Source organism: Cryptomeria japonica, chromosome 5 (assembly GCF_030272615.1).
Source record: "Cryptomeria japonica chromosome 5, Sugi_1.0, whole genome shotgun sequence".
NCBI lineage: Eukaryota > Viridiplantae > Streptophyta > Pinopsida > Cupressales > Cupressaceae > Cryptomeria > Cryptomeria japonica.
Window position 1 is genome coordinate 219,120,854 of NC_081409.1, and position 11,813 is coordinate 219,132,666.

The window sequence follows — 11,813 nt, forward strand, 5'->3', positions numbered from 1 at the left end:
CTGATTTAAACCAGTCCTACATTCTAATCATTCTAATCAATTGCTTAATAAGACTGATCTAGCTCTGTTCATGCATCCTAACTTGAATGAATTGTGATTTTCTGCCTCTAATCAGACCTGATTTTTTATCTTAAATGCAATCCTTACCTTTGATTTTGATGATTTGCTTTCAATCAAAGGACTGACACTAATTAATGAATTCACTGTTTGGAATGCAATTCTGATGTCTAAAGGCAAATCTGGGTTGTCTTAATGATTGAATTAGTGATTGATATGTCTCCAGCTGAGTACAATTCGCTCCTTGATTTATTCAGGTGCTTTAAGGTAAATTCACCTTTCTAAAACATCAGATCTGAATCTTTAATGCTTGAATTTGTTTGTCTTGATCCTCAGGTCTGCACCTTTAATGTCCAAGTTCGCCTTTGTGCAGGAACAATTCACTTATATTTTAGTGAAATTTGCTCATGAATAGATAAAATTCGCTTCCTTGCTGAAGAAATTCGCTCAGCCTGCTCTCAAATTCACACTTGAAACGAAGAGAATGTTTGAATTGATGGTTAAAATGAATATCTTGATTCTTCTTTTATAGACACTTAAGGTAAAAGAGGTGTCTTTTGGAGTGTAAGGCCAACTTAATTTAGCAAAAATAAAACAACAAATTACCTTCCTCATGCTGGCCGACTTAACACATTACAGTTATCCCTTTTAGCACTTCAAATTTCAAATGGAATTTTGGTGCCAAAATGCTTGCCTTTGAGGAACTCGCTCCAAGACCTTGGCAAGGTACATGAAATGATAAGAATTCACTCTTGTACCTTTGCAAGGTACGTCTCGATCAAAATTTGCTCTATGTCCTTTGCAAGGACATGACTCAAAAATGAAATTCACTCTATGACCTTTCCAAGGACATCAATTGGATAAAAAATTCAATCTAGGACCTTGGCAGGGTACACATGATGAAATTCTCTCTCTGTCCTTCGGAGGGTACATGACCTTAATCAAAATTTCGCTCCATGACCCTTGGAAGGTACACGACCTAGGTCAAAAAAAATCGCTCTAAGACCTTTCTAAGGTATGTGACCTTAATAAGTTCACTCTCAGACCTTTGGAAGGTACATCAATTGGATGAAATTCGCTCATGGACCTTAGCAAGGACATGACCTGATAATAAATTTCGCTCTAGGACATCTCCAAGGACATGACTTGATAAAAAATTTCACTCTAGGACCTCTCCAAGGACATGACTTGATAAAAAATTTCACTCTATGACCTCTCCAAGAACATGACTTGATAAAAAATTTCACTCTATGTCCTTTGTGAGGTACATCATTCAAAATTCGCCTTAGGACCTTCGAGAGGTACACGACCTTGTGAAGTTAGATTAGGAGAATGCAAAGATTGTTGCTAAACCTTGCTGTAAAGAGCAATTGATTTCATTGAAGCTATGGTGAATTTGATTTGTTACTTCAACAACTTGCATGGTCTTTACTTCTCAATTTACTTTCATGTTGATTAGATTGAATGGAGGAATTTGTTGAATGCATTTGTGTGGAATCCGTTTAGTCCATACCACTAGCCTCTTGTTGATTGTAAGTGTGCCTTGCGTGGTCAATTGGAGTGATATGAGCTTAATTTCAAATCGCTATACATCCATTGTTTATGCATTAACTTGAACGCTAATCAATGTTTGATGGTAATTATTTGAACATCTTCAAATTATCCCTTAGAAGATTGCACTGAGCTTGTGTCAAATCGTTCAATTTGATGGTGAGACCTTGCCCAGTAGAATTCCATCTAATCATTCACCTATCTTCTTACATTCTAGGTCTTAGAATAGATTTTCTCAACCCTTTGCTTTTGCCATTTTTTCAATTCAAGCTAGTTTAGGGAAAAAAAGCATCACAAGATTGCAACATCAAATGATCAAGTTCCAGTGATTCAAGCATTCAACAATTCAACGTAAGTCCCCATTGTGATTCCAGCACAATCACATCAAACCATTGAACTTATCCACACATTGTGACCCGACATACAAGAACCTTGGAGTTGTCTCAAGTGATCCTTAAGCCAATCTTCAGCATTTGAGTAACTTTGTTCAAGAGAGAATAAGATACTTTTGGGTATTTTATTCTGTGTTAGCATGTGCATAAAAAACACATCAACAGAACCAATAGTGAATAAGAAGAGTGTTGCATCAACTTCCAATGATCATTCTTTCTAGGTACCTAAGGGTGCTTGTTCTTTTGAAATGAAACTTCTAGCTAAGAAGACAATATTATGACACCAGAGACTTGGTCATATCGATGAGAAGGGTGTTAAAGACTTGAAAAATAAAAAACCTCATTGAAGGTCTAGATGCTTATAATCTTGAACTTGATTTTTGTGAACATTGTGTAAGTTGAAAGTAAAACCGTGTTCAATTTTATTCCAATTCTCATAAATCTTCTAAGGTGTTGGACTTAATTCATTTTAATGTGTTTTGTTAGCATTCCTTCATTATCTAGATCAATTTATTTTGTATCATTTATTGATGAATAAAATAGGACATGGGTGTTTGAATAGGCACTTTGTTTCAGCTGGATGCATGCACGATACAGTGAAATAGTTGTTTTGTTGATATGACAAAAAAGAGTTTTAAAGTCTTCATCTTCACCATTGGAACCAATAGCGACGAAAAGTGTTGCATAAACTTTCAATGGTCGTGCTTTCTAGGTGCCAAAGGGTGCTCATGATTTTGAGATGAAACTTCCAGCTGACAATACAATGTTATGGAACCAGAGACTTGGCCAAATCGATGAGAAGGGTCTTAAAGCCTTGAAAAATAAATTCCTTGTTGAGGGACTAGATGATTGTAATCTTGAGTTAGATTTTTGTGAACATTGTGTAAATGGAAAGAAAAACCATGTTCAATTTTATTCCAAATCTCACAAATCTTCTAGGGTATTGGACTTAATTCATTTTGATGTGTTTTGTTAACATTCCTTTGTTATCTAGATCAATTTATTTTGTATCATTTATTGCTGATTAAAGTAAACATGGGTATATTTTCTCAAAAGTAAATCTAAAGTATTTAATCGATTCAAAGAGTTTAAGGCTTTTGTTGAGAACCAAACTGGTAAAAAGATTGTGTTTGGGAATTGACAATGGTGGTGAATTTTGTTCTAGGTTCTATAAAAAACATGGGATTGAGAGGCATAACACAACTCCATACAACCCTTGGCACAATGGAGTTGCAAAGAGGATGAACAAGAGGTTGATGGAGAAAGCTAGGAGTATGTTGAGTGGAGCTAGCCTTGAATAAAAGTTTTGGGTTGAAGTTGTAGCCATTGCTTGCTACCTAATTAACAGGTCTCCTACATCAACTCTTGTTGAGAAGACACCTATGGAGGTGTGGTCGAGTAAGAATCCCTCATTGAGACATCTTTGTGTGTTTGGTTGCAAGGCATATGCTCATGTGTCGAGGGGGAAGTCCAAGTTGGAGAACAAGGCAATTAAGTGTATCTTCATCAGCTATGGTGTTGGCGTGTGTCCTATCCCCATTTCTCTAGTGGCTATATTGATGTTTGAATTTGCCTGACATCCATCCCCACAAGCAAATTAACAGTGTAAGTGTATGATTATTTAGCCAAAGGGGTCATTTGTTTAGACATATTTTGCTTTGGTGAACTTATAATAATATAACTTTATAATTTTATGTTATAAAGTTACTTTTTTCTAAATATAGAAAAAGGTTAATAAAAGTAACTTATAAGTTGCTAATCAATTCAATAAGTAACTTTATTTAAAAGGTTACATGACCCTCTTCCCTAGGCAATTTAATAACTTAAAAGGTGGTCATCAAATTTCATGTTGAAGTCACCCTTGAGGTTGAGCGCTCAATTGGAGGGAGAATGAGATTCTTTAGCATCTTTGCAGATGCCTTGTGGAGGTTCGATGAGTTTATGAAGCCTTTTTTGGGAAGAGGCAATTCATTCTTTGTTTTGTGTTTTATGAATTTTATGCATCCTTTGGGTTGTGGAGGTCTGCAGCACCACGAATTTGCCTGAGCAGCCTTTCGAGGACGTGACTCCTTCAGATTTAGGTGGTGTGGACGAAATCCCACACTCCTCTCTTCACCACGGCAACACCATTAGAGATTAATTTGGACTTTGGGGTTCGATTTACTCCAAGATTTTATTCTTCACAGCATAGTCAGGTCTGTTATATAAGATCTGAGCATTTAAATCAGAGATTGCATCAAGAAATAAGCCACAAATGCTAGCCATATAGCTCCCTTGGCTAGCCGTACCATTCACTTGCCTGGGGTTTCAATAAAAATAAACTTAAGGGTTTTGGCACCACTATTGGTGTGTGAATTCATTGTTGGAATATTAATAAGTGATCACAGTTGGTTTGGTGTGAAGAAAATAGCAGATTTGGGAAGCAGCAGCAATTCTTTGAGGAAAAGAGACATAATTTGGGAATCTTGCCTGGCAAGAATTTGGAATTCCGACTAGGTCTGAATAATTTTTCAATATTAGTTTTTGGTAATTATCCTAAAGTTAAATAAAGTCATTTGCAGCCTTTGGTAGCAGCTGGAGGTGTTTGGATCAGTCACTGCTTCATTCCAAGCTCAAATTCCACCCTCAAACCCCAGCATTGGACTCCTGGTAAGCCTCAAACGGCTTAATTCTATAGAGAATCCTCTTTACTGTTTATTTGTACTTGCTGCAATTAATAATCAGAATTCTGGAAACTATTATCAGTTCTATATTTATTGTATTGCATTTATTATTTTCCATGTATTGTCAAAAATCAAAAAAACTACAAAAAAATTGAAAATACAATAAACTTCCAAAAACTCTTTTGCTGGTCAAAGAATTTGAATTTGTAAACAATCAGCAGTTTGGTTAAGAATTCTAGTCAGGGATCTTTCTGTGTGAAAGGGTACAAGCTTTGGGATCTAGTGGCTGAGAAATTTCTTTACAATAGAAGTGTTATGTTCAAAGAGATGAGACGTTTTTCCACTATTTTGCAGCCTACAAAGAGACAAAAGAAAAAAGATGTGGTTCAACTTACTTTTAACCTTGAGGAAGTTTAAATAGAAGCCTATGATGGATGTAATGATGAGGTGAGCTCTAGCAGCTCATAAAGCTTTGAAGAAGAACCTCAGCCTCAGTCTTTGGGGAGGTCCACACAAATTAGGCGAAAACCAAAAAGGTTTAGATACTCATTGTTGGATTCTAATTGTATTTTTGCTTTGATTGCATACAATGATGAGCCAAGGGCTATAAAGGAGGCTATGGGTATGACTGATGTAGATTCTTGGAAAAGACATGGAAGAAGTGACAGTTGCATTAAAGAAAAATGACACATGGGATTTGGTAATTTATGTGAAGGGCATAAACCTATCGGTTGCATATGGATGTTCAAAAAGAAGTTTGGTCCTAATGGTAGAGTTGAGAAGTATAAAGAAAGGTTCGTTGTGAAGGGTTACTCCCAAATGGAGGGAATTGATTATGGTGAGATATCTTGTTCCAAAGTTAGCATCCATCGAGTTCTTATTGTCACTTTCTACAGCTTATGATTAAGAAGTTGAGCAAATGGATGTGAAGAGAACTTTTTTTCATAGTGACTTGGAGGAAGAAATCTATATGTCACAACTTGAGCATTATGTTGTAAAAGATGAAAAACGTCTAGCTTGCAAGTTGAAGAAGTCTTTATATGGTCTCAAACAATTTCCTAGGATGTGGTACCAAAAGTTTGATGCCTTTGTGTTGAGTTTGGGATTTCTAAGATTGAAACTAGATCATTGTGTTTATTTCAAGATTGATAATGATCACATTCTCATTATTGTTTTATATGTTGATGATATTTTTTTAGGAATGGTAAGAATTAGATTTCTAATTTGAAGTCTCAACTTTCAAGACGATTTGAGATGAAAGATCTAGGGGCATCGAAGTACATCTTGGGAATCGAGATGAGAAGAGGCTAAGCTAGCCAAAAGCTTTGGTTGAACCAGAATAAGTATGTGAACTTAGTGTTGGAGAGATTCAGCATGGTAGCTTGTAGATCCTTGGTTGTGCCAATTTTGCATGGGACAAAGTAATTTGTGGAGGATTATCCAAAAATATCATATTAAGATGGATGACATGACTAGTGTTGTTGACAATTTGATGTATGACATGGTATATACAGGACCAAACATCACCCAAGCAATGGGAGTCAGTCAATTTATGGCTAATCTTGGATAGGTACATTGGGATGCAATAAAGAGGGTGTTCAAATATCTATAAGGTACTTTAGACTCTTGAGTATTCCCTATGTTTTCATGCTTATCCTACAAGACTTTGAAATTCAATTAATATTCATGGATATGTGGACTCAAGTTAGGCAAGTGACATTGACAACAAAAGATCCACCAATGCATGTGTTCACGATGTTTAGTGGTGCATTATGGGATTATTTGTAGGTATTGTTATGTAGTAGTGATTATTGCAAAATTCAGCACTTGTTTACTCTTGGAAGAAACTTTCTTTGCAAGTGTATGCAACTAGATTCTTTACTGTAATACATTGAGCAGGCTTTTGGAGCGTGTGGATTTTATCTCAAAAAGGTTTTCCCCATGTACACCTTTTGTTGTGTGCATTTATCTATGGTGATATTATTTTATCTTTCCTATATTGTGCATCTTCTTTACAATAATTGTATGAAGGGTTTTATAAAAAAATGCACAATCTTTCCTCAGTAGATTGGTGTAGGAAGTTGTTTCAGCACACCTTGCTTCCTTTCAACCATGTGGGCCTTGGAAAAGGTCTACAAACCTTTTGACTCATCATAGGCCTTTCAATAGGCTGTAGTTCATAAATGTCCACCAACAGTCATTTAGGGGCATGTGCTTATATAACATCCCTAACATTTTCTTTTTTGAAACTACAATCACCTTGCCAACAATATTATGCCAACAAAATATAATTCCAGCAAGTGTGTAGAATTTGATTAGGCAACAAAAGGAATATACCAAGATGCCAAAGAATATTTTGTAGGAGGTAAGAAATTTTCCAAAGGCCTCTAAACAAAGTTGTTGAAAATTGACAAATAGAGAGGTGATCATGTGTGGGCCCTCCAAACACAATGGCAAGGTTAAATTTGGCCCAAAATACTCCAAATGATAAGTGATTCATGGATACCCCATTAAAAACTCTTCTTCAAACTTCTATAGATCTCACCTCTAAAGCTCAAACTAGATGAAATGAAAAGAAAAACTAGCAATGTCAGATGCTCTAGACACAATAATGTGCTCTATGATTTGCTCCATCATTAATGCTTGCAAGACAATGCCACATAAAGAAATAAGCTCAATACCTTTTTCAAAGTTTTCGATTTTTTAAATCATCCAAGGATGCAAGAGAAGAGCATACTATATATTTAGAGATATTTCTTATCCTTAAAGAAACAAACAAGACTTGAATCACCAATTGCTCTAGTAACATATAAGAGCTAGTATATAATGTTCTAATAGTATGTAAGATTTGTTGATGGAGAAAACCTCCCAAATCTAACAACACAATCAAGACATGATAGCATAAGCACAACTAAACATTGCAGAAATGCTATGACTGCTATTCCAAAACAGAGGCTGCAATACAATGAATGAGATATACAACGAATGCTACAAGTGGGTATATAAAGGATACGCCACCAAAAATGTGTATGTACACAGTACAACTAATGTGGGATAATAAGAAATGTAGTCCCATGAGTAACACATCTCCACCAAACTAGGAAAGTAAATACAACCTCTCTATGTAGATGCCTATTAATGTGTAAGAGAGATATTAGCTCCCATGTAGATACCTACCTAAATAAGTTTATCCCAGATGCACATTAATGCAATAAACTTATTAAGTGATCAGTTAAATGCAAGAAAGTATGTATGCACCAACAACATCGAGGGTATTTCCAAAAGGATTTCAAATATTGTAAGAAACGACACCAAGACCACATTTCTACTTTAAAATAAGTTAAGGTGGTAAGTTCATCTAAAGATGGAAAAGAGCCTAATCAAAAATTACTCATAAATTGTATTGATTTCTTCCAAGGTTCCCTACTTTGATGAAATAGGCATGTCCATTTTTACAAGGGTTAAGGAGCATGATGCAAATATCCATGTTGAAGAACGGGCAAATTAATTGAAGCAAAGCACTCATTTAAAACTAAACAATATATCTAGAGTCAAGAGACAAAGGCATTATGGTGGGTGAGTATTTTTTCAAACATCAATTCAAGGGAAAATGTAGAATTTAGTAAACATATATTCTGATAAGGATGAGAGATTAGGCAGAAGCCACCATGGAGCATTGAAATGATAAAGAGATTCCCAATGTGATGGGAGTTGTATCATTTGATGTATTTCAGATTAGTGGTCACAACTAATTAACGGTTGTTAAGGTTAATTTATTTATATTTTTCTTCTAAGGTCGTGTAACTTGAATGTACTTGAAAATGAATTCTAGAGATCAAAAATATCTCTTATTTCTTTTGCTCTATGGCCTATGTTTTTCTCTCATTTTTAAATATGTACCTTAATGTTAGAAGCAGATTGGTTACATACCAGAATTGTCAAGCTCAACCCACTATGCCCTAGGCTATATTTTCTTTGTTTCTTTCTTTCTATTTTAATGAGGGTATTGGTAATTTTTGTTCCTACATATGAACGATGACTTCTCATTGACTTAGTCTTTATTATTTAGTAGATTTGTTATCTATCTTAACTAATAAGGATAATATCTTAATAATTCTCAATAGAAATATTTCTATATTTGATCACGTGCAAAATTCTATATGATTTATTCCTTGTAACCGGACAAATATTGAACTAATCTTTATTTGTGAGATAGGTGAGGAATTACAGAACTGATTGGGATCTACAACTACACCAACCTGTAGCAGGAAACTATTATCCCGTAAGTTTTGAATATTCAAATTTAATATTTTATCTCTAAATTTTTATCTGTGTAGTTTGGTGTTTCAAAAGTTGTTGGCATGAATCATATGATCAACACTTGCTGAAATATGAGAAAATTAATCATGTGCTATGTATCTCAGTAATGCAATATGAGTAACTCTGTGCTATGCATCTCAGATGTTTGATTTTAGGCTTAGATTTCTATATGGACATGCATTGGTTGAGTTTCAATGTTTTGATGATGCAATAGTTTTTTAGTTTTAATATACCAATTATTAATAACAAATAGTTAGACCCCCAAAAATATTTCATTTGCAACATTTACAAGGTTAATCAAACTTATATGAGATACACATGTTTCTATAGACAAAAAATTATGCTGATTGTCTAAACAAGATGCAAACCTTTTAGATAGCTTCCAGAAAATATATACATCTCAAAAAAGTTTCATATGAAGGATCTCTAAGAACTTGAAATGTAGCTCAAAAATTTACATGGGAAGTTTATTAAGTCTGATGAATCACCTTTGAATATGACATTCACAGTGAGATGATAGTTGACAAATAATTTAAACTAGTACACATTTTATTACAAGTACAACTACTTTGTCAACTGTTATTGTCATATGTTCATGAGACATAATATTTCTCTTGGAATCATTTAAAGTTTACATAAGGAAAGTTTGTAGGCATGAGATATCACAAGCGAGTGTAAACTAACAATCTTAGAACTTGGGCTCCAAAATCTTCCCCAACTTTCTATCCTCAATAAATTTTACTAGAGGTTAAGTATTTAAGGGGACCGAGGACCATCACTACGTGTAATTTTTTTTGTGATCATACATCTACAAACCATATTTGAACCAGATTATTTTTACTCCTCAAAAGTTCATTGGCTATTGACTTGAGACATTTTCGCCCTCTACTCTCACATTTTCGCCCTCTACTCTCACTTTTGAGGCCCATCTAAATATTTTCATTCTCCCTTTCCCTCCTTTTGTCATCCCCACCTACAAATATTCTGACAGCCGATTCACTTATAATTTCCCACATTTCCTTCCATTCCCCTTTGCAGGAATCCGTGCACATCCAAACACCTAGATCCCTGTTCCAATGTCCAATTCCACAAAGAAATCCCACATCTCCCTTTCTCACCTCCAGTTAATCATCAAAATTCTGCATTTTTTCTAGATGATCCCCTACATTTCCTAGTAAGCCATTAATGACCAAATTTAACCTTGCCACTACCCAATCATGTATTTCCCACACAAAAACCATTGTTTATCTTGAGGATGTGAATTCTAATGCATATTCAATGCTGGAGGATGAGGGAAGCCATATTGTAATTAATGGAATAGGTGATCTTCAATTCCCGAGAATCTTCCCACCAATCCCTAATCATTATCTCGTGAATTTCGCAAGATTTGTCTTGCAATATACTCCAAGAAGACAATGTCCACTTCTCCATTGATTTTCCACAAGCAAGATATTATAGAGCTACCTTTATTCCTACATGGCCCATATAGCCATTAATGACTTCAAGATGGAGACAATCACGCAAAGGAAGATTTCCTCACTCCTAGCATTGGTGAACCTCTTAGGAGCATGAATTCAGTAAAAAAATGCATGGTTGTTGATACAAAAGAGAACACTTTCAAGTTTATCTCCATATGATGGTGACACAAGTAGGCATAACTGACCCCAAAAGTTGTAGGTGACCGTGATTCTTCTCCCAAGGCTGCTCAAATGTGCTGAATGATACATGTTTGCAAATTTTCATTTGTAGAGGGATAGGAAAAAGTTTGGAAAGCTAAGAACAAGAGAAAAAGGTTTCCAAACCATTAGATTTCTTTCTAGCAAACGGTCAAAGGTATTTTGTACTCTAATGATCTTGGTTTTGTCCCAAACGTGCAATACAATAGTGTAATCCTAGAAGAATGAGCAAAGAGTGCAGATCCAACCTTGTGAATGTCTCCATATGTATTGTGTCTGTTTCTAAAGATTTCATAGATCTTCCTAATCACACATGGTGATTTGAGTATTGTTTTTGATTTGTTAGTTAACAAGATGACTATAAAATATTTGTAAAGATTTTGAAAAGTATTTTTTGGACAAATACAACAAATATATGGGTTTATTCATACATAACTAACTTACGTTTCATCTTGATGATCTACAATGTCATTTATCTATTTACTTGCATTCATAGAACCTTACTTATATGTGAAGAAAAAAAAGGTGTAGTCTTCAAAGGTGTCTTCATTAAGGTATCACATGGTGGATTTCAATATTTGCATTTTTGGTATATGAAACTTTAAGACTCTATTTGTCTATCTGGATACAAGCACCCATGTGCTTTGCATTCAACCTACCATTACACCAACACAATTAAAACAACTAAAAATCGAAATTCATCCATACTATGTTGATTCAGTCTCATTCACAGCCATGTCTAGATATGCATAATAACATAAGAAACTACCATTTCCCATGATTGCACATTCAACATCCCTATAATTGTCCCTAATCTCTCACTAATCTTCCTCTTTCCTCTCATAGAAACCTCACTAGTAGCAACAATGGATGGCATAGGAGATTTTGTAGACTATGGGAATACCCCTAGATTTTACTTCACCCTCATAAAAAATCAATTCAGCTCTGCCTTCTTTGCTATAGTTATCTTTGGACAAATCTTAACCCCTATCCTATAATGCCCAAACGGTGACTAGACAATATAGCGTTGTAATGTCCCCAACTAATGACTACCTAAATTTTGTCCTAAACTAGAAATTCTACAACATAGTTTATCGTTTTTTCAATGTATAAGAGTAACTCTATCTCGTCATTCAATAGACTTAGTAATAGAC

At 34.9% G+C, this 11,813-nt stretch overlaps 1 protein-coding gene across 2 annotated transcripts in view; it reads left to right on the forward strand.

Annotated features, from left to right (window-relative positions):
* LOC131043302 (alpha-mannosidase) overlaps positions 1-11,813 on the forward strand; it is a 228,837-nt gene that overhangs the window by 159,926 nt on the left and 57,098 nt on the right. For both annotated transcript variants that reach the window (XM_057976493.2, XM_057976492.2), the window contains one exon: positions 8,880-8,945. In XM_057976493.2, coding sequence (XP_057832476.2) covers positions 8,880-8,945 — 66 coding nt within the window. The remainder of the gene's footprint in view (positions 1-8,879; positions 8,946-11,813) is intronic.